Source organism: Symphalangus syndactylus, chromosome 9 (assembly GCF_028878055.3).
Source record: "Symphalangus syndactylus isolate Jambi chromosome 9, NHGRI_mSymSyn1-v2.1_pri, whole genome shotgun sequence".
In the NCBI taxonomy this organism is placed as follows: Eukaryota; Metazoa; Chordata; class Mammalia; order Primates; family Hylobatidae; genus Symphalangus; species Symphalangus syndactylus.
In genome coordinates this window covers 74,117,921-74,145,678 of record NC_072431.2, presented here as the reverse complement: position 1 = coordinate 74,145,678, position 27,758 = coordinate 74,117,921, and the positions used below count along the sequence as shown (strand labels likewise).

Here is a 27,758-nt window from a genome sequence, read left to right as displayed (position 1 = left end):
CTGCTGCACCTGGCTGGCTATTGCATTGTCTTAAGATGAAATGTTAAATACACTCTTAGGTTGAAAAGGAAAGAAAAACCAGTTGTAAAAAAAAGGTAGAAAAAATACAGTGTAACTGATTAATTTTTTTGTAAATCTTAAACCAGCCTTGTATAGAAACTTGTAGTCTTGTTAAATTTCTTTGTTTTTTGCCTGTAGAAATAAGAACTCAAATTTCACCTATGAAGCACTCGTCTCATTTCACTAGAGCCTTTGTCTCCTGGATGACTGTTTCTAGCTTTTCACTTGAATAAATTCTCTAAAACAGGATGTTGAGGCTTTATTGATTATTCAAATTATTTCAGATTAACAGTTCTTCATAGTATCTTTCTTCTGCCTTTACTTCCTGACTAAACCCTCTTTCATGAGAACAAATTGTACCCAATGCCACTCCTCAGGTGCCTGATTCAAATGCCTACTGGAAATCGGATGTCCATGAGTTCAAGGTCATGGCCTTAGACTTGGCTGTTATAAGGGCAAATACAAATTAGAAATACCAGGCTTAATTATCCAACTTGAAGATAAAAGAAGACATTTTACTCTCCTCTTTAAAAATAATTTTAGAAAATTTTTATATGTAAATTTGTTTTGTGTCTCTATTAAATATATGTAAATCATTTAAATAGGTAAATAGGACTTTGTCAGTCTTTTTAAATTAGAAATGTCTTTCTCTAGGACCTGGAAACCATTGCTTTGAATTGTAAATGGTTTACATTTCTGTTGGACAGTAGGTAACTTCATAAAATATTATGAAGCCAACGGAAAGCTTATTTTGCTTTTGAATATAGCTAATTTAAATTTTCATAGAATATACCCAATATATGGATAGCCTTCTCAATTAATAGTTTTATTTAGGATAAACTATATATGACAGATTATGCTGTTAAGTCTTCTACTGAAAGACTAAATATGGTGATTTTTATTTCTGCTTTTGTAATCTCAGCAGATTGCCTATGATACGTAACACATTCTCGTTTAATTATGTAATAAAACAATTTTCTTCTACCATTTTAGAGTGTCTCTGAGGTTGGAGATAATTTTAATTATGCTTTCCAAATACTGTACAGAATTACCAGACAGGATATAAACACAGGAGGTATGCACAAGGCTTTAGTTCAGAGAGGCTTTTCTCTCTTTGGCTTGCCCCAAAATCTGCAGGCAGAATATTTCTCTGCCTATTTGTGATACACAGTCCCTTCCAGAGCAGTTCAGCGAGATTTGTAGAAAAATAGCTTCATAGCAGAGCAATCAGCCATTCCAGCCCCATCTTTCAATGCACTTGGCATCTTCAGACCTGAAAGTAATTCCAACACCATGGGAACCTGAATCCCAGATCTTTAGCCAATGGGCTAACGTTTTGTAAATTTTATCTTTTCAAAAAACTAAATTTTCATTATGTTTATCTTTTGATATTTTGTTTTGTATTCATTTCTGCTATAATTTTTATATTTTTCTTCTAATTTTGGGTTTGGTTTGCTCTTTTCTAGTTCTATATGATACATCAATAGTTTATTTGGAGTTTTTTTTAAACTTTTTTTGATGTAGGCACTTATTGCTATAAACCTTCTTAGTACTTCTTTCACTGTATTCATAGTTATGTTTTTCATTTCTTTCAAGAACATTTTAAATTTTTTTCTTAATTTCTGTATTGGCCCACCAGTCGTTCAGGAACATATTTTAATTTCTCTGTGTTTGTATAGTTTCCAAAGTTTTTTCTATTAGTGATTTCTAGTTTTATACTATTATTGTCAGAGAAAATACCTGATACAATTTTATTTGGGGGGAGCTTATTTTAAGAGTTATTTTGTGACCTAACATATAGTCTATCCTTGAGAATAACCCAGGGGCTGAGGTGTAGAATTTGTATTCTGTGGCTTTTTGATGAAATTCTTTGTAAATATCTATTAGGTCTATTTGGTCCATAGTGCAGATTAAGTCCAATGTTTACTTGTTGATTTTACTATCTGGATGATGTGTCTACTGCTGAAAGTGGGTTGCTGAAGTCTCTAGCTATTATTGTATTGGGGTTGATCTCTCTCTCTTTAACTCTAATATTTACTTCATGTATCTGAGTTCTCCAGTGTTAGGTGCATATAAACTTGGAATTGTTACATTCTCTTGCTGAATTGACCACATTTTTATAATATAATAACTTTTGTTTTCTCTTTTTATAGTATTTTTTTTGAAATCAATTTTGTTTAATATAAGTATAGTTATCCCTGCTCTTTTTTGGGTTTCCATTTGCATGGAGTATCTTTTTCTATCCCTTTATTTTCAGTCTTTCTCTGTCTTTATAGGTGAAGTATGTATCTTGTAGGAAACAGATTGTTGGGTCTCGTTTTTATTCGTACCCACTTGGCCTATCTATATCTTTTGATTGAGGAGTTAAATTAATTTACATTCAGTGTTATTATTAATAAATAAAGACAGATCTGCCATTCTGTTATATGATTTCTTGTTATGTGGTATTTTCCCTCTTTATCTCCATTTCTCTCTCCCATTCATCCTGTCTTTCTTTTAGTAAAGATGATTTTATCTAGTGATATGTTTTATTTTTTATTTTTTGATTTTATGTATGTGTGTCTTATAAGTTTTTTTATTTAAAGTTACCATGAGGCTTGCAAATAACATCTTATAACCCATTATTTTAAACTGATGGCAACTTAACACTTATAAAAATGAACAAACAAGCAAAGAGAAAACTAATAAAAAATACAGCTTAACTTTATCTCCCAAATTTTTAACATTTTGTCGTTTCTATTTATATCTTATTATATTGTCTATGTCTTAAACTTGTGTAGTTAGTATTTTGAATAACTAAGCCTCAAAAGTAGAAATATAAGACTTATGGCCTTAAGGAGGTAGAGAAAGTTATTATTTTTAATAATTATAAATATGGACTAATTTTTTTTTTTTTTTTTGAGAGGGAGTCTCGCTCTGTCGCCCAGGCTGGAGTGCAGTGGCGCAATCTTGGCTCATTGCAAGCTCCGCCTCCCGGGTTCACGCCATTCTCCTGCCTCAGCCTCTCCTAGTAGCTGGGACTACAGGCGCCCGCCACCACGCCTGGCTAATTTTTTTGTATTTTTAGTAGAGACGGGGTTTCACCGTGGTCTCAATCTCCTGACCTCGTGATCTGCCCGCCTCGGCCTCCCAAAGTGCTGGGATTACAACTGTGAGCCACCGCGCCCGGCCTTGGACTAATCTTTTAGTCTTCTCAAAATATGAATAGTCAACACACCATATTTACAGTGCTAGAAAATTTTGTGTTTTCTGTGTCCTTCATATTACCAGTGAGTTTTGTACCAGATGTTTTCTTATTGCTCATTAATGTTCTATTCTTTTAGATTGAAGAACTGCCTTTGGCATTTTTGTAGGACAGGTCTGGGGGTGTTGTTAAAATCTCCCAGCTTGTTAGTTTTTTTAATGATTGAAGGATATTTTTGCTGGATTTATTATTCTAGGATAAAAGTTTTTTCCTTCAGTACATTAAGTATGTCATGTCACCATCTCCTTGACTGTAAGATTTCCACCGAAGAGTCCACAGTCAAACATATTGGTCCTTGTTTGAATGTTGTTTCTTTTCTCTTGCTGCTTTTAGAATCCTTTGTCTTTGACCTTTGAGAGTGTTATTATTAAAGACCTTCAGGTGGTCATATTTAAGTGAATTGTGCTTGGTATTCTATAACCTTCTTGTACTTGAATATATATATATATATCTGTATATTCGAAGTTCTCATTATTCCTTTGAATAAACTTTCTACCCAGAACTTTTTCTCTACCTCCTCTTTAAGGCCATAACTCTTAGAATTGCCCTCTTGAGGCTTTTTTTGTGTGTGTGTCTCATCTGACTGTATCTTTTCAAATAACCTGTGTTCAAACTCACTGATTCTTTCTTCTGCTTGATCAATTCTGCTGTTGAGAGACTCTGATGCACTCTTCTATGTCATTTGAATTTTCAGCACCAGAATTTTTGCCTGATTCTTCAAAATGATTTTAATCAATTTGTTAAGTTTATTGGATCAGATTCTGAATTTCTTTTTTTGTTGTTGTTATTTTGAATTTTGCTGAGCTTTTTCAAAACAGCTGTTTTGAATTTCCTGTCTGAAAGGTTACATATCTCTGTCTCAGGATTTGCACACTAGTGCCTTATTTAGTTTTAATGAGGTTGTGTTTTCCTGAATAGTCTTAATTTTTGTGGATGTTCATTGATGTCTGGGCATTAATGAGTTAGGTATTTATTTTAGTTTTTGCATTCTGGGCTTTTTAATACCTGTCCTTCTTAGAAAGGCTTTCCAAGTATTCAAAGGGAATTGAGTGTTGTAATCTAAGTCTTTGATCATTACAGTCATATCTACATTAGGGGGCACCCCAACGTAAATAACACTGTGATGCTTGCAGACTTGTAGAGGTACCACTTTGGTGGTCATAGGTAAGATCCAAGAGAGTCTCTGGGTTACCAGGCAGACTTTTTTTCTATTTTTTTACATTCTGCCAAATAAATGGAATTTCTCTCTCTCTCCATGCTGTGCTGCCTGGAGCTGAGGTTGGTGTAACACAAGCACCCCTGTGGCCACCATCACTAGGAGTACACTAAGTCATACCCAAAGCCAGCACAGGACTGGCTCTCACATAAGGCCCCCAGTGACCACTATCTAGCTACTGCTGATGTTCACTCAAGATCCAAGTTCTCTTCAGTCAGTAGGTGGTGGATCCAGCCAGGCTCATGTCCTTTCCTTCAGGGCAGTGAGCTCTTACCCACCCTGGGCTGGGGGTAGCAAAATGCAATTTGGTAGGAAGAACATGGAGTCAGAAACCTTAGGAATCTACTTGGTACCCTATTCTGCTGTGGCTTAGCTGGCACTGAAGCCATGAGACAACATCCTTCCTACTCTTTTCTCTCCTTTCTCAAGCATAAGAAGCCACTCCCCATGGTCATCACCACTCAGAACCCACAGTAAGTACTTCCAGGCTACTGCTGATATCCAGTGAGGACCCAAGGGATCTTGCGTCAGCTTGTGGTGAACTCTGCCAGGCCTGCTTCTTTTGCTTCAGGGCAGTGGGTTCTTCTCTGGCTCAGGGTGGTTCCAGAAATGTCATCCAGGAGCCGAGGCCTGAAATCAGTGACCTCAGGAGCTATCTTGTTACTGCTACCTCACTATCGCTGAGCTGGTAATCAAGCTTCAAGACAAAGTCTCTTTTACTCTTCCCTCTCTTTTCCTCAAGCAGGACTCTCTCCACATGGCTGCCACAGCCTGGATTGCACTGCACTAGGTCTCAACCCCCAAGGGCTGCAAGAAGTACTACTTGGTTACTGCTGATGTTTATTCAAGGCCAAAGGTGATGAATCCTGCCAGAACTGGTACCTTCCCTTCAAGGCAGTGTGTTCTCTTCTGGCCCAGGGTATGTCTAGAACTGTCACCCAGGAACTAAGTCCTAGAAAGGGGGCCTCAGGGCTTTTTCTGGTGCTGTATTCTACTGTGGCTGAGATGATGTCCAAGTTGCGGGACGAAGTCTTCTTTACTCTTCTCTCCCCTTTCCTCAAGTAGAAAGAAAGATTTTCTCCTGGAGCTGTGAACTGCACTGCCTGTGCCTGGGGTAAGGATGATGCAGGCACTTTCTTGGCCATCCCAGTTGGCATCTCACAAAGCACCAGGATTTGCCCAGAAATTGCAGTCCCAGTGGTTCACACTGCCTTTCAAGTTTATTTAGAACCCCAGAGTGCTTTAGCCTATGTGATGCGGCTACCTGAAACTAAAGTTTTGATTACTGAAATGGACACTTCCTCTCTGACTATGGCTAGTCTGAGTGCTCCTTCTGTAGGCTCTGGCTGAATTCTGCCCCATGCTGCTTTCTGCCATGACAGGCAGCACTGAGTTTTACTGCTAAGTCTCACAATTACTGCACTCTCCCTTATGTAAGCCCACAGATTTTCTGTCTCTGCCGAGGTGCACTTCCAGGGAATAGAGGAGGGCTGCTATTGGCAATTAACAGCTTTGTTACCCTCTTCAGTGCCTCTTTGATTTGATGCTAAAACTAGGTCCTGTGATCACTCCCCAGAGTTTTGGTTCTTATGAAGATGCTTCTTATTTGGATAGTCATTCTACTTGATGTTTTATCCGGGGGATGGTTGCTGGAGGGTGCTATTTAGTCGTTTTGCTCCACTTCCCCCCTGCAGCCATGTTGTTTGAATTAAGTGCCACATGTGAGGCTAAGGTGAGCCCAGGGTCAACCACGAGTGCTTTCAGATACTTTCACGAGAGGTGAGTTTAGTTTTAGTCCCATATAAAGATCATAGAGACTGCTTTGCTTGGGTTTGGTAGGGGCAGGTCACTGCGGCCCATATTCTCATTGCTACAGTAGAAATTTCTGGCATCTGTGGCAGAGAAGGGCAACTGAGTGTTGGAAAGGGGAAACTCACATTTTGGTTTTTATGTAGGAGTTTACTGGTTCTGAACCTCTCCTGTGATAAAGGACAAAGGCAGACTTTATCTGCAATTCTAGGACCTTCTGCCTGTGGTGTGGTGATTTTAAGGGAAGGAGTTTCACTGATGCTTCAAAGGCATATTCTTAAGAAACAGGTTTAATTTGTGCAGATAATCACACCTGGAAGGGATCACAAAGAAGGAGAAGAAAAATAAAGAAATGGCTTATTCTGAGGTGAATGTGTCTGAAGTCAGAGACTGTGTCCACTTTTTCTTCTGAAATATGTGTGTAGAACTTGCAAATGTGGCCGGGCGCGGTGGCTCACGCTTGTAATCCCAGCACTTTGGGAGGCCGAGGCTGGCGGATCACGAGGTCAGGAGATCGAGGCCATCCTGGCTAACACAGTGAAACCCCGTCTCTACTAAAAAAAATACAAAAAATTAGCCGGGCGTGGTGGCGGGCGCCTGTAGTCCCAGCTACTCGGAGAGGCTGAGGCAGGAGAATGGCATGAACCCGGGAGGCGGAGCTTGCAGTGAGCCGAGATTGCGCCACTGCACTCCAGCCTGGGTGACAGAGCGAGACTCCGTCTCAAAAAAAAAAAAAAAAAAAAAAAAGAACTTGCAAATGTTAACTTCTTTACTTGTGATGTTCTTTTTTTTTTCTTTTTTGAGACGGAGTCTTGCTCTGTCGCCCAGGCTGGAGTACAGTGGTGCAGTCTCGGCTCACTGCAAGCTCCGCCTCCTGGGTTCACGCCATTCTTCTGCCTCAGCCTCTCCGAGTAGCTGGGACTACAGGCGCCCACCACCACGCCCGGCTAATTTTTTGTATTTTTAGTAGAGACAGGGTTTCACCGTGGTCTCGATCTCCTGACCTCGTGATCTGCCCGCCTCGGCCTCCCAAAGTGCTGGGATTACAAGCGCGAGCCACCGTGCCCGGCCTACTTGTGATGTTCTTGCCTAATCAGTTTAACTCCTTTTTCACTTTTTATTCTCATAATAGTCAAGGGGCTCTGAGAAATACTTCTTTCCTGTATACCAGAGCCTTCTCTTTATTTTCTACATCGTAGCTTTTAATAAGCCATGAAAAAATTGTCACCATGAATTTATAACCTGCAGCATTACAAATGGTCCTTTTGTGGCTGTTGAACATGGAAAGGTGTGGATGCCCAAGATTCCTGTTTGAGATGGGATCAGGTCCTTGGTTATCACTGAAGAAGGAGACCATGTACTGTTTAGCTTCCATTAAATCTATGCAAAACTGCTTATAAAAATGCACATTTAATGAGAATGGTCTTTATTGCCTAGGATAACTCAGAAAGTTCTGAATAAAAAATAATTAGAAGAGACTTCCTCTCTAGGATGCTAAAGCAAGGAAATAGGAGAGGACACAAACAAATGGAAAAAAAAATCCATGCTCATGGATAGGAAGAATCAGTATGATGAAAATGGCCATACTGTCAAAAGTAATTTATAGATTCAATGCTATTCCCATCAAGCTACCATTAACTTTCTTTGCAGAATTAGAAAAAACTACTTTAAATTTTATGTGGAACCAAAAAGCCCATATAGCCAACACAATCCTAAGCAGAAAGAACAAAGCTGGAGGCATCATGCTACCTGACTTCAAACTATACTACAAGGCTACAGTAACCAAAACAGCATGGTACTGGTACCAAAACAGATATATAGATTAATGGAACAGAACAGAGGCCTCAGAAATAATACCACACATCTACAACCATCTGATCTTCAATAAACCTGACAAAAACAAGCAATGAGGAAAGGATTCCCTAGGTAATAAATGGTGCTGGGAAAACTGTCTTGCCATATGCAGAAAACAGAAATCGGACCCCTTTCTTGTACCTTATACAAAAATTAAATCAAGATGGATTAAAGACTTAAAGGTAAAACCTAAAACCATAAAAACCCTAGAAGAAAACTGAGGCAGTACTCTTCAGGACCTAGGCGTGGGCAAAGGCTTCATGACTAAAGCACCAAAAGCAATAACAACAAAAGCCAAAATTGACAAATGGGATCTAATTAAACTAACGAGCTTCTGCACTGCAAAAGAAACTATACTCAGAGTGAACAGGCAACCTACAGAATGGGAGAAAAATTTTGCAATCTATCCATCTGACAAAGGGCTAATATCCAGAATCTACAAGGAACTTAAATTTACCGGAAGAAAACAGCCCCATCAAAAAGTGGGCAAAGAATACAAACAGTCACTTTTGAAAGGAAGACATTTATGCAGCCAACAAACATGAAAAAAAACTCATCACTGGTCATTAGAGAAATGCAAATCAAAACCACAATGAGATAGTATCTCATGTCAGTTAGAATGGTGATTATTAAAATGTCGGGAAACATGATGGTGAGGATGTGCAGAAATAGGAACACTTTTACACCGTTCCTGGGAGTGTAAATTAGTTCAACCATTGTGGAGGACAGTGTGGCGATTCCTCAAGGATATAGAACCAGAAATATTGACCCAGCAATCCCATTACTGGGTTTGTAACCAAAGGATTATAAATTATTCTACTATAAAGGCACATGCACATGTATGTTTATTGCAGCACCATTTACAATAGCAAAGACATGGAACCAACCCAAATGCCCATCAGTGATAGACTGGATAAAGAAAATGTGGCACATAAACACCATGGAATACTATGCAGCCATAAAAAAGAACGAGTTCATGTTCTTTGCTGGGATATGGATGAAGCTGGAAACCATCATTCTCAGCAAACTAACACAGGAACAGAAAACTAAACACCACATGTTCTCACTCATAAGTGGGAGTCAAACAGTGAGAACACGTGGACACAGGGAGGGGAACATCTCACACTGAGACCTGTCAGGGGATTGGGGGCAAGGGGAGGGAGAACATTAGGACAAATACCTAACACATGTGGAGCTTAAAACCTTGATGACAGGTTGATAGGTGCAGCAAACCACCTTGACACATGTATACCTATGTAACAAACCCACGTGTTCTGCACATGTATCCCAGAACTTAAAGCTTTTTGAAAAAAAGTTTAACCAAAAAAGAGAAAGACTTATTTATATACACCATTAGAGATTACAGAACATGGGAGATATTTGTAGCTTAAATTTTGCTTAAAACTGATGTTTCCTCATGACTAGACTCAGATTAAGTTGACCCTTTTTTGTGTTAATGTTAATCATAGCACAGTAGTGTCGTATCCTTTGTTAATCAGCACCAGATACAAATTTCTTTTAATATAGTTGATCTTCATTTATTTACTTGGTAAAAATGCTCTCTGACAGATATTTTTTCACTCTAGAGTTAATTATTGTACTCTTTATTTTTAATAGATACCTTGAGTAGTTTTATCAAGTGATGTGCAAAAACAAGATTAAGCCACATTTAATCTGACAGCTCTTCTTCTTACCTTCTCTTTGCATATAGCTTCCTATGGAAAATGAAGGCTCTCATCTTTCTTTACTGGTCAAATAAACTAAAAACCTAGGCTGTGACACTTACTGAATTTTTGACAAAATATTCTCCTTGGGCCAGAAGCAATGATACCACTGGCAAACTTCTTATCAATTCAAAAACTCAAGCTTTACCCTAGATCTTCAGGGTCAAAATCTGCATTTTAACAAGATCTCCTGTTTATTGCTATACACAGTAAGATTTGAGAAGTATGCTTTTAACTCACCATGAAGCTTCCATATGGGAAGTATAGGCAGCCCATCTTGTATTATGTAAATATAGCATTAAGTAGTGTACATGCCTGTGTTAATGTCCTTCATTTTATACTGTATCATCAAGAAAAGTATTGCACATACACTGGTTTCGTGATCTTATGCCATCTTTTCTCAGAGTTAAAAATACATTAGAGAATATTTCTGTGCTAGAAAGTATCCTATTGGGTAACTCCAGTAACTCATATCAGTCAGAACCAGCTCTCTTTACTGTCATTTTACCTGATGTCAAATCAAGAATTATTTCTTTGGTCATTTGGTAAATATGCTTTGTTTTTCAGGGAGTGTTGACATTCAGGGATGTGGCCATAGAATTCTCCCCAGAAGAGTGGGAATGCCTGGACTCTGCTCAGCAGCATTTGTACAGGGATGTGATGTTGGAGAACTACGGAAACCTGTTCTCCTTGGGTGAGAATAACTTCAATATACAACTCATATTCTACATTAAATATTTAATTTCCTCCTGTTTTTTTTTTTTGAAGTTCTGCTTTGCATAAATGAGTTTCAGAATCCTGCTTCAAAAAGAAAAAATTGGGTATCTGTTTAGGTAGTAAATATAATCTTTAAGATGTTTCATCTTAACATTAATCTTTCCCTTTTTTGAGCTCATCTGTATATTTCAGTATAAATTATGGTAATATCAGAAATTTAATAGCATAAAATATTGTTACTGACACCTAAAAATGCAATTTTCACAACTGATTTTTGATTCAATATTACTGGGTAATAGAGCTAATAACCCACAAATTTACTTTCTAAATATTCTGAAGTTTCTGTTACGAAACAGTAGATTAGAATTAATTTTCTAGAGTCTTCTACAATATTCTGTCTTCTCTACTGAGCATAGTACTAGATTGGTAATCAGATTATCCTAGCAAGAGTCATGTTATTTTTTTCTAATAAAACAGGTCTTGCTGTCTTTAAGCCAGACTTGATTACCTATCTGGAGCAAAGAAAAGAGCCCTGGAATGTGAAGAGACAGAAGACAGTAGCCAAACACCCAGGTAGGTGGGAGTGAATGAAGCAAATGACACAAATGACGGATCCCAATGTCAAGGAGGAAGCCAGACCTTTAAACATGCTTCCAGAAGCTCTGCTCCAGTGGAAATCGTTTCTGAGAAGCCTTCATTTCTTTCTCTTGCTTTAACATAGGGGAATTTTTTGTCCCATTGTGAATTTTCTAAGCAGCGTACATCCCCTTCAGTAATGTGTGTTGTTGTTGTTGCTGCTGTTGTTGTTTTTTTTGGTGTTTGTGTGTTTTTTGAGTTTACAGTGATAAAGTCTTTTTCATGGCTTAAAAGAAAATGTGTGATTTGACTGCTTTTCCATTGCTTGGGGGAAACAGCAGTATCTATTTTTGAGAAACTATATTAAACCATTTTTTTAAGTTCTGTTTTTGGATAATGTCTAAATGTAGAAGTTTTGGTGATATTGCAATTTGGATCAGAAATCCCAGGAACACCACAAAAAGATGTGTGCTTCCTGGTTTATAATTTTCTATTCTATGGAGGCTTCAAATGTGATTTTACAGAAATTTTTACTCAGTAATTATATCAAAACACTAAGCATCTCCCTAAATGAAACAAACTCTAAAATAGTATTACTTCAAATGTTATTCTTTTCATATAAACAAATGTTGGCAAATGTGGCCAAATTCCTCAACTGTAATATAGTTCAGTGTATCTACTTCATACATTTATTAAATATACTATGTCATCGGGGAGCTTGCAACATTGCTGAGTACATATTAAACTCTCAATCTTTATTTTAAATGACATCATTTTGTGATTTTATTTAGTATAAAGCTTACTGTGACTGTGTCATTCATATGTATATATATATAAACACATGTATATATGAATATGTATGATAGACACATATATAATACCAGTAATGTCAATTTTTTTCACAAATAATAATTGAATACCTATATATTATATATAATGTATTGATTTTATATCTGTATACATAATGAAATGATTAATACAATCAAATTAATGAACAAACAAATTTATAACCTTGCATACTTACCTTTTTTGTAGTGAGAACAATTAAGATCTCTCAGCAAATATTCAGCATACCTAACAGTATTACTTTCTATAATCATAAAGCTGTACCTTAGGTTACCATAACTTATTTGTCTTTTCACTGAAAATTTGTACCATTTGAACAACATATCCCACTTTCCCCACCTCTAGGGCCTAGCACTCACCTCTATACTCTCTTCTTCTAGGAGTCCAACCTTATTATATTCTCCATAGAGGTGAGATCATACAGTATTTGTCTGTTTCTGTGCTGTTTCACTCAGCATAACGTCATCTAGGTCCATCCATGTTGTAGAAATGGCAGGCTTTTATTATTTTTTATGGCTAAATAATATTCTATTTTGTATATATGACATGTTTTTTTTGTGTGTGGTCAGTTTCCACAAACACTTTAGATTGCTTTTGTATCTTGACAATTGTGAAAAATGCTTCAATGAACATGGAGGTGCAGGTATTTCTTTGAGATAGTAAATTTATTGTGTATGCAGAAATGAGATAGCTAAATTGTACAATAGTACTATAAAAATTTTTTTAAAGAACCTTCATACTGATTTTCATAATGTCTCTAAGAAATTACACAGCACCAAGAATGTACATCATTTTTTTTCTTTAATATATTCTTGTCAACACTTGTTATAAATCTTCTTTTTGGTGTTAGCAATCCTAACAGGTATAAAGTAATATCTCACCATGAATTTAATTTGCATCTGCCATATTGGTGACATTGAGCACCTTTCTACATACCTGTTGCCCAACTATATGTTTTCATTAATTAACATTTATTTAGTCCTTGGCTTATTTTTAAATCTTGTTATTATTACTGTCATTATTATTACAGTTGCCTTTTATTTATATGAGTTTCTTATGTTTCTTGTGTGTTTTTGATACTAACCACTTATCAGTTATGGTTTTCTTATTCTATTTTTCTTTGGTTATGCAGAAGCATTTTAGTTTGATGCAGTTTAATTTGTTTATGTTTGCTTTTATTGCTGTACTTTCGCTGTTGTATCCCAAAATTCATTTTCAAAACCAATATTAAGGTTTTAAAATGTTTTCTTTTAAGATTATTAAGAATTTTATCATACATTAGAGTCCTTATTTTATATTTAGTTAATTTTTAAATACAGTGTAAGAAAAGTGGTCTAATTTTATTGTTTTACTTGTGGGTATTCCCTTTTCCCAGCCCCAAGCGTGGAAGAGACTGTACTTTCTGCATTGTGTATTCTCAGTGGCTCAGTGTCAGATGAGTTGATCTTACATGGATGGATTTGTTTCTGGGCTGTCCATTCTGCTCCACTGATATCAGTGTGCATTTTTATCCACAGAGCATCCTGTTTTTATTACAATAGCCTTCAAATGTAGTTTAAAATTAGAAAGTATAATGCCCCAGCTTTGTTTTTAATTCTCAAAACTGCTTTGGCTATTTAAAGTTTCTTGTAATTCCATATAAATTTTAAGATTGAATTTTCTATTACTTTGAAAAATTGTACTAAAATTTTAATAGGGGATTTATTGAATCTAAATTTTCCAATTTTATAGACTGATTTCAGCATGTACAGATCTTCTCTTGGGTCAATTAGCTGATAGAATCTTTTTGGGTATGCAGTGGAGAGGGGTTATACGTGGGTTGCATGGCTGCTTCTTGGTCTGTTGTAGAGTTTGCCTTTAGTGGGTTTGTTACCAGGAGCCTGGATAGTTGTTAATCCTGTCTTACTTCTTGGCAGACTGAATTGCCTTTAGGACTTTGATCTGTAGGGCTAGCACTAGGGCAGTGTTCTGCAGTAGGTTTGGCATATGGTGTGCCTGATGTGTGTTTCTTACTGAGTATGTGGCAGGATTTCCTCAGGTCACTCTCTGGGTACCTAGATTGGCAGAACTGGCCATAAACTGTGACTATCGGTGCTGAAACTGAGTCACTGAACTGTTTCAGAGAGCACAGTAAGGGCCAAGGTCTGCAGACCTACTGCTGTAACCACAAATAGGCATCTTTCTTTGGGTCTCTGGATGTGCAGAACCACGCCTTGACTATGGCTGGAAGGAGCTGGAGATAGTTATAGAGTCACTGTAGAACTTTAAGTGGGTCAAAATAGGTGAACCATTTCTTGATCTGTAGCCAAGACCAAGGGTTTTCAAGTTTGCCACCTGAATGAGGGCCTGCCTTTTCAAAATGACTCCAATCAATCTTTAGCTCTAGCACGTTTTAAAACCCTCTCCCTGAAAAACAAAATTATGATAAAGGTCTCTTCTTTGAGAAGGGGTCTCACCATATCACCCAGGCTGGTCTCAAACTCCTGGCCTAAAATGATTCTTCTTCTGCCTCAGCCTACAAAGTTGCTAGGATTACAGGTGTGAACCACCAAGTCTGTCTCTTTCTTATAAGACTGTTCTAGGGGTAATGAACACCCTTACCTTTTGTTCATATTAGAAAGTCTTTATTTTTTTCTTACTTTTTAAAGTAAATTTCTCCCAGATTAAGTATCCTTGATTGGTAGCATTTTTTTTTCATCACCTTGAAATTTGGGAAGTTCTTAGGCCCTTTTTTCTTCAAATAACCTCTCTATGACTTTTCCCCTGCATTCTTCTTCAAAGACTGCTTTCATGAATATATTGGTCTCCTTAATGGTATCTAATAAGTTACATATTCCATGTTGATGTTTTTCAATTTTTTTTGTGGTTTTTTTTTTCGTGACTCAATATTTATAAATAACATGTCTTTAGTTTTCTGATTTTTGTTTTCTGGTCAATTATTCTATTGTGACTCTACAAAATTTTTCAACGATTATTTTTCTGTTCCACAATTTCTACTGGGTTCTTTTTTTTCTTCTATTTTTGAGTTATTGAGCATACTTAGTATCATTATTTTGACATCTTTGTCAGATAATGCAAAGATTTTCTTAAGGATTTAATTTTGGAAATGTATTTGTTTAAGTGGGGTATGTTTTCTGTCTTTTTTATGTCATGTCATCCTTTTTTGAAATTTGGAACCTTAAAAACAGCCATCTAATCTAATATTTAAAGACTTGCTTAAAGACTGGCTATAGCAATGGGCCGGGCTATAGATTTTCAGTGCTTCACAAACATGTTCTCAGTTGTCTTTGGATTTTTGTGTGTAATTTCTAAGATAAAGATATTTTTCCTCATTTTCTTTTCAGATTCTATAATCTTTTGCTTCCCTAGTTGACTGTGGCATTGCAGTTCCTCTAGTATTGTAACAAGCATTCACCTTTCTTCTAGCACATACAAACTATAATTCTCATTACTCCATCATTTTCATATTAAGGGAGACAGACTCTATTAATTGGACAGTCTCCTATAATTTCATAACTTTAAACAGACCCAGTGTTCTAGATCTCTCCTGAGGGTAGCACTGGGAGTTGATTGTGCTTCACTTAGCCCAATTGGTGTTGAGGGAAAGAAAGGTTGTGTTGGAAAGTCCTTAAGCTAGACCTGGTTACCTTCTGCAGCATAGAAAATATTACTGGAGTGTGAAAAGAGTGGAAAGAATAGCCATACACTCTGATTTGGCAGATAACACATGTGAAATGTCCAAAGGTGAAGGAGAAAACAAGAGTTTAAAATGTGGATTGGGAAGCTGTTCTCCAATAGAACTGATTCTTGAAAAGCCTCTTACTGTCATGGAAGAAAATTTTTTGATGTATACTTATTAGGCTTTTGAATTCTCTAAATCTTCAGTTTATTTACTAATCTGCTGGTGCATTCACAGTGAGAGACAAACTCCTTTTTATGCTGTGAGGATCTAAATAATGTAACTGCTGTTCTGTTGCTTTGAGGGATTTGGAAAATTTGTGCAGATTTTTGGAGACCACTATGTTAAGCTGTTTTTAAAAATCTGTTTGTGCCTTATGTTAGACATCTGTGAGAGGAGTAGGGGAGACATTGAGATTTGGTCAAGAGATTTGAGAGAGGCCAGGGACAGATGTCATATGTTTTCTGCTTTATAATTTCCAGTCAACTGATTGTACAGAAAATGAAAGTGATAACTTTTATCAGAGCACAAAGCATCTGATTAAGTACAAGAAAATCTAAACATCTATTTCACTTCGAAAGTATCTTTATTTTAGTAGGAACTAAGCTTAGAAATTTAAATGCTGTATGACAAATGCCTCTACTGTGGAATAGTTGATTTGATCTACTCAGCTCACAGAATGCATAAAAACACTGATACCATAGGTTACTTAGAACACTGTCCAGCATATAATAAACTCGAAATTGTTACCTCTTAATAACTATTATTTTTAAATTTTATCTTCTTTGCTATGAAGATTACTAGAGCTGTGTCCTATATATTTTTTTCTTTGATTTGCTGTATACCAACTATGCCTGTAATTTCACAAGTTCTGAGCTAATGTGCTCAAATGTATATGTTATATAAAAAGTGAATTAGATAATTAATAGGCACACCACATATATTAAAATCTTTGATTTATATGTTTAAGTTTACTGCATACAAAATGTTATCAGCATTTTCATCAACTTTTCTCAAACTTCATCTACACAATTGTATAAATTTATTTCTAATTGTTCATTTTATTTTATATCATATTGTACTGTATTTATATTGTTTATATTATTTAGTAATATAATGCTTTGCTTCCAAAGGTCACCTTATTGCCTTTACATTTTGTGCAAAAATAGCAGCTATATATTAATGACATAATAAATATGTCCAGTATTATTTAAGTGCCTATTTCATCATATTTTCTCATCAAAGCTTTTTATAAATGATTATAATGCATTTTCTATAAAATGTTATTGCTTTCACTGACCTTGGGTGATCCACCCGCCTGGACTGCTCGAAATGCAGGGAATACAGGTGTGAGCCACCACACCTGACCCTTGTAGTTTTTACAAGTAAGAATAAAACAATCATTGACTAATAACCAAAAAATAAAAAAGTAAATATACTAGTCATAAAATAGGAGTAATATTTTACACAGGCAAACACACACATAAATAAAATCAGCATTTTAATTATTCAAATGATTAGTGATTCAAACTTTGTTGTCTTCAATAGCAACAACATGAAATCAATCTAGTTGCCTATCAGTGGTAGATTGGATAAAGAATATGTGGTACCTATACACTATGAAATAGTACACAGCCAAAAAAAATTATGCTCTTTGTAGCAACATTGATGCAGCTGAAAGCCATTATCTTAAGTACATTAATGCAAAAACAGAAAGCCAAATACTACATGTTCTTACTTATAAGTGTGAGCTGAATATTGGGTATACATGGATATAAAGATGGAAACAGTAGATGCTGGAGACCGCTAGCAGAGGAAGGGAGGAAAGAGGCAAGGCCTGAAAAGCTACCTATGGGGTACTGTGCTACCTACCTGAGTAGTAGTAGCAATATCCCAAAACTTAGCAGTACATAATATACCAGTGTAACTGACCTAGACATGTAGCCTCTGAACATGTAGGAAAAGTTGAAATTGAACAAAAATACCAAAATATGTGCTCTTTATAAATGTGTAGTCACATTTAAAATGCATGGCTATCTAGAATAATTATTTTTTGGTAGTACACTATGTTGATTCAATATTTTTTGGTTAATTTTTTTGTTAAATTTTGTTTCACTATTTTATATTTTAGTGGCTCATGTTTTAGTTGGCTATGTCACATTAATTAATTGTGCTTTTAGTTTTTATTTATGTATAATTTTTTATGCCAATATTCAACTCTGTACACATTAAAACAATATTTGGACAGAAGTCAGATATGAATCAGTCATACATATATTGCCATTTTAATTATTTATATGTGTGTTTGCCTGTGTAAAATATTACTCCTATTTTATGACTTGTATATTTACTTTTTTATTTTTTGGTTATTAGTCAATGATTGTTTTATTTTTACTTGTAAAAACTACAAGGGTCAGGTGTGGTGGCTCACACCCGTACTCCCTGCATTTTGAGCAGTCCAGGCGGGTGGATCACCCAAGGTCAGAAGTTCAAGATTAGCCTGGCCAACATGGTGAAACCCCATCTCTAGTAAACATACAAAATTAGCCAGGTGAGGCATGCCTGTAATCTTAGCTACTCCGGAGGCTGAGGCAGGAGAATCGCCTGAACCCTGGAGATGGAGATTGGATTGCACCACTGCACTCCAGCCTGGGCGACAGAGAGAGACTGTGTCTCAAAAAAAAAAAAAAATTATGGAGACTTCTTTTATGTGTTGTGTAGTCTCTTCTGAGAATGTGCCATATGTACTTGAGAAGAATGTGTGTTCTAGTATTGTTGAGTAGAGAGTTCTAGGTGGTTTGCAATGCTGTTCCGGTTTCTATTTCTTTACTTCTTTGATCTTCTGCCTGTAGTCACTTGCTATACCCATTCTCTGTCTATGATACTGAAGTGTCTCTGCTGTCCGAAACTGTCAAAGTATACCACCTTTATTTTCAACACTGTCATGGAATACAGAAATTAGTCTTTGGTAAGGTCTCAAAAAGCCAGAAGCATGAACACATGTACCACTGTTTTATTTATTTTTGGAGGGGGAAGACGGGAATTGGGAGTCTATATTTAAAGTCATCATGGGATGAAGAATGGCTGTCGTGGGTAAATATGAAATACTTTTATTACACCTCTATGTGGTTCTTGGCATTTTTCTCACTTGAGGTGCTGCAAATGCTTAACTGGTTCTTACACTTCTCACAAAGGCATTTTGGTCAGTATATTTCTGTTAAGCTTATATGTCTATAAAGGAAGTAGAGCCTGTGGTATTTTATTGTGTCACCTTGTTAATGTGCTTTGTATAATTATATATTTGTAAAGTGTATTCACCTAAGTCTGATGAGGGAGAAATTTTGTGTTTCTTTTTTTTTTTTTTCAGCTGGCTCTTTTCATTTTACTGCAGAGATATTGCCGGAGCATGACATAAATGATTTATTTCAAAAAGTGATTCTGAGAAAATCTGGAAGCTGTGACCTTAATACTTTACGTTTAAAGAAAGACTACCAACGTGTGGGTAATTGCAAGGGGCAGAAAAGCAGTTATAATGGCATTCATCAATGTTTGTCAACTACCCATAGCAAAACCTGTCAATGTAATAAATGTGGCAAAGCTTTTGGGTTGTGCTCAGTCTTCACCAAACATAAGAAAATTTTTAGCAGAGAGAAATGCTACAAATGTAAAGAATGTGGCAAAGACTGTAGGTTGTCAGATTTTACCCTGCAGAAGAGAATTCATACTGCAGATAGATGCTACAAATGTGAAGAGTTCGGCAAAGCCTGTAAAAAGTTCTCAAATCTTACTGAACATAATAGAGTTTATACTGGAAAGAAACCCTACAAATGTGAAGAATGTGGCAAAACGTTTACCTGTTCATCAGCCCTTATTAAACACAAGAGAAATCATACTGGAGACAGACCCTACAAATGCGAAGAATGTCACAAAGCCTTTAGGTGTTGCTCAGACCTTACTAAACATAAGAGAATTCATACTGGAGAGAAACCCTACAAATGTAAAGAATGTCACAAAGCATTTAGGTGTTGCTCAGACCTTACTAAACATAAGAGAATTCATACTGGAGAGAAACCCTACAAATGTAATGAATGTGGAAAAGCTTTTATGTGGATCTCGGCCCTTAGTCAACATAACAGAATTCATACTGGAGAGAAACCCTACATTTGTGAAGAATGTGGCAAAGCCTTTACCTACTCCTCAACCCTTATTAGCCACAAGAGAATTCATATGGAAGTGAGACCTTACAAATGTGAAGAATGTGGCAAAACCTTTAAGTGGTTCTCAGACCTAACTAATCATAAGAGAATTCACACTGGAGAGAAACCCTACAAATGTGAAGAATGTGGCAAAACCTTTACCTGCTCCTCAAACCTTATTAAACACAAGAGAATTCATATGGAAGTGAGACCTTACAAATGTGAAGAATGTGGCAAAACCTTTAAGTGGTTCCCAGACCTGACTAATCATAAGAGAATTCACACTGGAGAGAAGCCCTACAAATGTGAAGAATGTGGCAAAACCTTTACCTGCTCCTCAAGCCTTATTAAACACAAGAGAAGTCATACTGGAGACAGACCTACAAGTGCGAAGAATGTGGCAAAGCCTTTAAGTGCTTCTCAGAACTTACTAGTCATAAGAGAATTAACACTGGAGAGAAACCCTACAAATGTGAAGAATGTAACAAAGCCTTTAGGTGGTTCTCAGACCTTACTAAACATAAGGTAATTCATACTGGAGATAAACCTTACAAATGTAATGAATGTGGAAAAGCTTTTACGTGGATCTCGGCCCTTAGAAAACATAAGAGAATTCATACTGGAGAGACACCCTACATCTGTGAAGAATGTGGCAAAGCCTTTACCCGCTCCTCAATCCTTATTAACCACAAGAGAATTCATATGGAAGAGAGACCTTACAAATGCGAAGAGTGCAGCAAAACCTTTACGTGGCTCTCAGACTTTACTAATCATAAGAGAATTCACCCTGGTGAGAAAACCCTACAAATGTGAAGAATGTGGCAAAGTATTGAGCTCATTCTCACACCTCATTAGACATAAGAGAATTCATACTAGAGAGAAGCTCCGCAAGTGTTAAAAATGTGGAAAAGCCTTTAACAAGTCGTCATATTGTGTTCAACATCAGAGACTTACTACTGAACAAATGTAGTATAAAGGTAATGACTATTGAAGAACATTTAATAACATCTTAGAGGGTCTCTAAGAACTTGCTTTATAATCTGGGTGCTTTTGTGTTGGGTGCATGTATAGCCCTTTACTATTATGTAATGCCATTTTTTGTCTTTTTTAAAAAATGTGTTGATTTAAAGTCTGTTTTGTCAGAAAGTAGGATTGCAGTCCTTGATTTTTAATGTTTTCTATTTGCTTGGCAGACTTTTCCCTTTATTTTGAGCTTATTTGAAATGGGTATCTCAATTACAGTATACCATTAGATCTTGGTTCTTTATTTGCCACTCTGTTTTTTAATTTGGGCATTTAACCCATGTACACTCTTAAGGTTTGTATTCATATGTGTGGATTTGATTCTGTCATGATCATCTTAGCTGGCTATTTTGCACATTTGTTTATGTGGTGGCTTTATCGTGTCAGTGGTTTGTGTACTTTAGTGTGTTTTTGTAGTGATTGGTTATAGTCTTTTTCTTATTTAGGGCTTTCTTCAGAAGATCTTTTAAGGCAGGTCTTGTGGTAACAGATTTCCTCAGCATTTGCTTATCTGAATACGATCATATTTATTTTTTGCTTCTGAAGCTTACTTTGGCCAGATATGAACTTCTGGATTAGAATTGTTTTTTTAAGAAAGTTGCATATTGGCCGGGCGCGGTGGCTCACGCTTGTAATCCCAGCACTTTGGGAGGCCGAGGCAGGCGGATCACGAGGTCAGGAGATCGAGACCACGGTGAAACCCCGTCTCTACTAAAAATACAAAAAAATTAGCCGGGCGTGGTGGCAGGCGCCTGTAGTCCCAGCTACTCGGAGAGGCTGAGGCAGGAGAATGGCGTGAACCCAGGAGGCGGAGCTTGCAGTGAGCCGAGATTGTGCCACTGCACTCCAGCCTGGGCGACAGAGCGAGACTCTGTCTCAGAAAAAAAAAAAAAAAAAAAAAAAAAAAAGAAAGTTGAATATTGGCCCTTAGTCTCTTTTGACTTGAAGGATCTCTGCTGCAAGGTTCATTGTTGTCTGAGCTTCTTTTTAGAGGTGACCTGGCCTTTCTCTCTAGCTGCCTTTAACATATTTTTTTCTCTCATTTTGACCTTGGAGAATCTCATGATTATGTATCTTGGGGATGACCTTCTCATGGAGTATATTATTGGGGTTCTCCACATTTCTTGCCTTTGAATGTTGGCCTCTCTAGGTTGGGGAAATTCTCATGGATGTTATCCTGAAATATGTATTTTAAGTTGTTTTCATTCTCCCCATCACTTTCAAGCACTCTCTTTAATTATAGATTTGGTTTATTTACATAATCTGATATTTCTTGGAGGTTTTGTTCATTCCTCTTTATACTTTTTCACTATTCTTGTCTGTTTTATTTCAGAAAGCCAGTCTTGAAGCTCTGAGATTCTTCCCTCTGCTTGGCCTATTCTTCTATTAACACTTGTGATTACATTATAAAGGCTTTGTATTGTGTTTTTCAGTTCTATCATGTTGGCTATATTTTTCTCTAGACTGGCTGTTTTTCCCATCAGTTCCGGCAATTATTTTTTCTTCATTGCATTGGGTTGCAACTTATTTTTGTAGCTCAATGAAGTTTGTTTCTACCCGTATTCTGAATTCTGCTTCTGTCATCTTAGGCCTTGCTGGTAATGTAATTTGGTCATTTGGATGAAAGAAGGCACTCTGGCTTTTTGTGTTTTCAACATTTTTGCACTGATTTTGTCTCATCTTTGTGAGCATATCTTTAAAGTTGCTGAACTTTGAATGGGGTTTTGGTTTTTTTGATCCTATTTGATGGTCTTGAGTATTTGATTGTGGTAAAAGGTGGATTCAGCCAACAGACTTTGTTCCTGGGAATTTTTTTTTTTTTTTTTTTTTTTTTTTTTTTTTTTTTGTGGTGGTAGACAGGGCACTGCTCAGCTCACAACTCAGAGGCTGCATACTCTAAATGCTCAGCTCACAACTTAGAGTCTGCATACTCTAACTCTGGGGGAGTTGTATTGAGCCCCAACTGTGTTCTCTGGATCCTTGTGACTTGGAGTCTGCCACTCTGTGGGACTAAGGTGCCACAGCTGGAGCAGAGTGCTAGTGGATATGGGCTTCCTGCCTGTCTTTGGGTATTCACTTCAGTGGCAGGAGCAAAGCAGCTGGGAGGGGAGTGGGGGTTACCTGGTGGAGACCGTCTGCTGTTGCACTAAAGGTGGTGTTGGCTTGGGGCAGGATACTGGCCAGTAAAGGTTTTGATGCCTTCTCTGTGCCCCTCAAGAAGGAATGATTGTTCAGAGTGTGGGAGGATACCCTGTTCTCTGCACAGTTTTACCACAAAGGCCAGGGTGGGGCTTTCTGGCTCTCTCCCCACCAAAGCTTCATCTACGATGGCAATTGCTGGGAGTGGCAGGGGCATACTACATTTCCATTTGCTGGTGGGGCAAGCAAAGCCAAACTCACCTTGCAGACATGTGCCAGCAAAGTAATATGGGGGGTTGCCATGGTCTCGGGGGAAGCTGGAGTATAGGGAAGAAACATGGGGGCTGGTGCAGTCATAGGGGCTGCCTTGCTGGAGCTCTTCATGGGTCAGGCATGGCCCACCAGTGCAGATGCTATGGTATGGGCTCCTAGGGTACCTGAGACTGCCCTGTAAGCATCTGTGGCCAGACTGGGTCCCTGGGAGAGGCCAGCAGACCAAGGAGTACTCAGTTGGATCAGCTTCTTCTGATTTGCAAGACCATCCTGCAGAAATTAGGTCCAACAGTTCTCCTAGGGCTAAAGTCTCTTATGGGAGAAAGTTGAGCCTATGGAAATGGCCGTCAATGGCCACATTCTACTACAGATGCTCTTGCACTAAACCCTCTGGGTACCACATGAGCTGGGTTGCTGCCCCACCTCTTTGCCTGTCTTCTGGGGGCTGCATCTCAGAGACGTGTAGGCCAGCAATCACTCAGTGCAGTCCGACCAGGATGGAGGATCTGTGCTTTTGGCCAAAGTAGGGGTTCACTGGTAATGAGCAGTGGGTAGTTTGTGGGACCCACGGAGGATGGACTGGCCCTGTCTCCTTGGGTAAACTACAGCTTGTTTGAGGTGTGAATAAGGCACTTAGGGTGTTGGATTTTTCATTAGTCTGACAGTAGCAAAGACAGTTCTACTGCGGAGGCAATGGCAGAAATGTTTTCAGTTGCTCTTGGAGGCTCTGTCCAGGGAGTTGTGAAGTTGCCACTGGCTCAATAGCTCTGGCAATGATTGGCTAGTGGCCCAGGCCTGGAGAACTTGCCCAGTGAGAATATATGAGAATAGGCACTCATGTAACAGTCTGGCCACTTTTCTGAAGGGCTGCTGCAGTATGCTGGGTATCCACTGCAGTTTCTAGTCACCTCAGATTTTTCAGTACCTGATGACATTATCACCAGTGAATACTGTAAAACAGCAACAATGGCAGCATACCCTTTTCTCTAAGAGCTCCATCTAAGGGAGGTATAGACCTGTTTCCAGCCCCAAAGCAACTGTAGGAGGTAGCTGGAAACCCCTGTTGAAAGGTCTTACCCAGTGAGGAGAACATGATTGGGGACCCACTTAAGAAAGCAGTGTAGGCTGGGCGCAGTGGCTCATGCCTGTAACCCTAGCACTTTGGGAGGCCGAGGCAGGTGGATTGCCTGAGCTCAGGAGTTCAAGACCAGCCTGGGCAACATGATGAAATCCCACCTCTACTAAAATACAAGAAAGAAAATTAGCCAGGTGTGGCGGCTAATCGGGAGGCTGAGGCAGGAGAATTGCTTGAACCCAGGAGGCAGATGTTGCAGTGAGCCGAGATTGTGCCACTGCACTCCAGCCTGGCGACAGAGCGAGACTCCATCTCAAAAAAAAAAAAAGAATGCAGTCTAGCCACATTTTTATAGGACAGCTCTGCTGTGCAGAAGTACCACTTCCATCCCCAGTTTATTTAGACTCTTCAAAGCCAGAAGGCTGGAACAGCTAAGTCACACAAACAGCAAAAATGGCCACTCACTCTTCCCTCTAGGAGCTGTATCCCAAAGAGGATTCAAAACTCCATTGATCAAAGAGCACCTGTGGTAGTAGCTGGAGACCCTGGTTGGGAACTACTTTGCAGTGAGGAGGAATGAGATTGGGCACCTGCTTTAACAGACAGTCTGGCCATGTCCTTTTAGAGCACCTGTACTGTGCTAGGAGACCCTTTCCACCCCTGGTCAGTTTGGGCTCTTCAACACATGAAGGCTGGAATGGCTAAGTTGCCCAAGAAGCAAAGATGGCGGCCCACTCCTCTTTCTGGTAGCTCCTTCCCAGGGAGGTCAGTACTGCTACCAGTGGTTGGCTGGAATTCTAAGCCAGTAGTTCTTACCCTGTGGGGCAATGTAGAAGTGGGTCCTACAGACCATCACTGCTCAGCCCCCTAGATTTTGCCTCTTTCCTATGGGTATGCACAGGGTTATAACCTCCTGTTTGCTGAGTTGCAGCTAATTTTTCTGGGAAGCCTGGAAAGCCAGAGTATCTGATGCTCTTGAATCTCTGTGCAGGCCTCAGTGGCTGCTCTGCTGAGACTCCACGTAGCTCTGTGTGTTAAATTGAAGGCCTTGATGAAGTGGGTTCATGAGAGTATCTCCTCACCTGAAGGTTGCAGAGATCTGTGGGAGAATCATGGGTTCCTAGGGTCTCACATGAACTCACTGTTTTACTGGGTGAGGAGGTTCCCTTGGCTCCATGTTGTTCCCAAGTGGCCCATTGTCCTGCCTTGCTTTACTCCATTCTCCATAAGTTAAGTTGTTTCTTTCATTAGTTCCAATGCAAGTACCTGGATGTTTCAGTTGAAGGTGCTGTATCTATGCACACCTTTCATTCTTCTCTATGAGAGCTACACAGTCTGGCTCTTTCTACTTTTTTATATTAAAATAATTTACTGTATTTTCAAAAGCAAATATTGATGTAATTTAACTCTTACATTTGATGCTATGTCTTCATTCTAGAATTTATGTGAAAGAACATGGTCAATGGTTGCTGCACCAGAGTTAGGAGAAGTTCTTCCGTATCAGATAAAAAGATTTATATACTTCCCCATGGAAGATTAAGAGAACTGAAATCTACGCCGGGCGCGGTGGCTCACGCTTGTAATCCCAGCACTTTGGGAGGCCGAGGCGGGTGGATCACGAGGTCAGGAGATCGAGACCACAGTGAAACCCCGTCTCTACTAAAAATACAAAAAATTAGCCGGGCGTGGTGGCGGGCGCCTGTAGTCCCAGCTACTCGGAGAGGCTGAGGCAGGAGAATGGCGTGAACCCGGGAGGCGGAGCTTGCAGTGAGCCGAGACTGCGCCACTGCACTCCAGCCTGGGTGACAGAGCGAGACTCCGTCTCAAAAAAAAAAAAAAAAAAAAAAAGATTAAGAGAACTGAAATCTAAGATACATGAAGAAATTCTAAGTGGAAAGGCCACTTAGTGGTTGATTTACAACAGCATTATAAGTGACAGGGTGATAGAAGTGTGGTAAGTGATTAGGATAATATTCTGCATAGTAAGAGAAACAATTTGAATTTTAGAAGGAAATTGCTTTACCATTTGCAAACTAAGGTAATTAAAATACAGTGAATTTCAAAATGCCTTTTAATGACAATGTATGAACTTAATTTATTTTAATAAACCAAAATTATTGTTATTGGGTTAAGGCTGTTTTACATTGAATGTGTATCTTGCCACTGATGTTGACTTATCCCATCTTACCCAAGGTTGTAGGTCAACAGATGGTAACAATATACTATTGTGTGACCGAGGAATAACATCTCTAGTGATTTCTTTGTCAGTCATCTTTAACTTAACATAATTTGGGGAATATGATTCCTACAAATTAACATTTTTGTTTTTCTTGTAACTACAGGTTATTATGATGTTTATGATGAAGATTATATGAGTATAATGGAGCTATATGTTTCTGAATTCTGAACAACTTTACAAAATTTTATCCTACTTTTTCTGTTGAAAATATGACTTCTCTGGTCCACTAAACACGTACAGACCTTTAGTTTTGATTTACATCAATTTAAATATACAAATGTATCACTGTAAAATAAACTTCAGGTGTAACAGATTTATAGAGAAAGTATTCATATTTGTTTATGGTTGTTGTACCTATTTTGAGAAGAAAAGAAAAATATTAGAATGAAACAGATAATTTTACATGTGTTGATATCTTACCAGCTTTACTGGTAATTTCAAAGATTTTGAAAGCAAATCTGTTTTCTCTGCTTTGTATTAAATTCATTTATTTAAAATGTTATTGCTCCTGGCTTAGAATCATCCTTTGTAAATTCTTTTTTTGCTTGTCTGTTTTCTTGTTGTTCACCATAGGCATAATATATCATTTTGTCTTCATCTAATTTCATAAAACATTATTTGTATTATCCCCTCAGAGATTATGAAAGTGACTGATAAAATTTAATGGTGTTCATAAAATAATTTTCACATGGAATTTCACACTGAGTGTATTATTGTGTGTTATTTATTTAGTACATTTTACATTTTGTTTCAATTAGAGAATGCTATTTAATCCAATTTTCATTTAGTTATTGATCATTTTACTTTATAAAACTGATATAATTGATTTTATTAAATTTATTGGGTCAATTTATTGAAGTAAAGAATTGAACGTTTTATTTTGGCATATATGTGAAATAAACCAACAAAAGCAATACTAGCTATGTAATAGAAGCTACATAATTAGAAATAACTTCTTTTTGAAATCAGCCTGTTTTCTCAGGTGAAAAATTGAAAGTATCTATAGTGGTGACATTCTGCATATGAAGAGAGTATAATCATATCCATGCTGCACAATTGACTCTCACAATTGAAACAAGATGAAGAGA

The 27,758-nt window shown here is 37.8% G+C and overlaps 1 protein-coding gene across 6 annotated transcripts in view; it reads left to right on the top strand.

Moving 5' to 3' along the window:
- Window positions 1-26,983, top strand: part of LOC129489889 (putative zinc finger protein 727) — a 79,976-nt gene extending 52,993 nt beyond the window's left edge. For 3 of the 6 annotated variants that reach the window (XM_063608897.1, XM_063608900.1, XM_063608901.1), the window contains 5 exons: window positions 10,475-10,601; window positions 11,102-11,197; window positions 12,427-12,456; window positions 19,093-20,898; window positions 25,870-26,983. In XM_063608897.1, the coding sequence (XP_063464967.1) occupies window positions 10,475-10,601; window positions 11,102-11,197; window positions 12,427-12,456; window positions 19,093-20,450 (1,611 nt within the window). In that variant the 3' untranslated portion in view covers window positions 20,451-20,898; window positions 25,870-26,983. Of the gene's footprint in view, window positions 1-10,474; window positions 10,602-11,101; window positions 11,212-12,426; window positions 12,457-19,092; window positions 20,899-25,869 lie in introns of those variants that run through there. The other 3 variants (XM_063608899.1, XM_063608898.1, XM_063608903.1) reach the window with 3 other exon arrangements.
- Window positions 26,984-27,758: the final 775 nt, after the last annotated feature.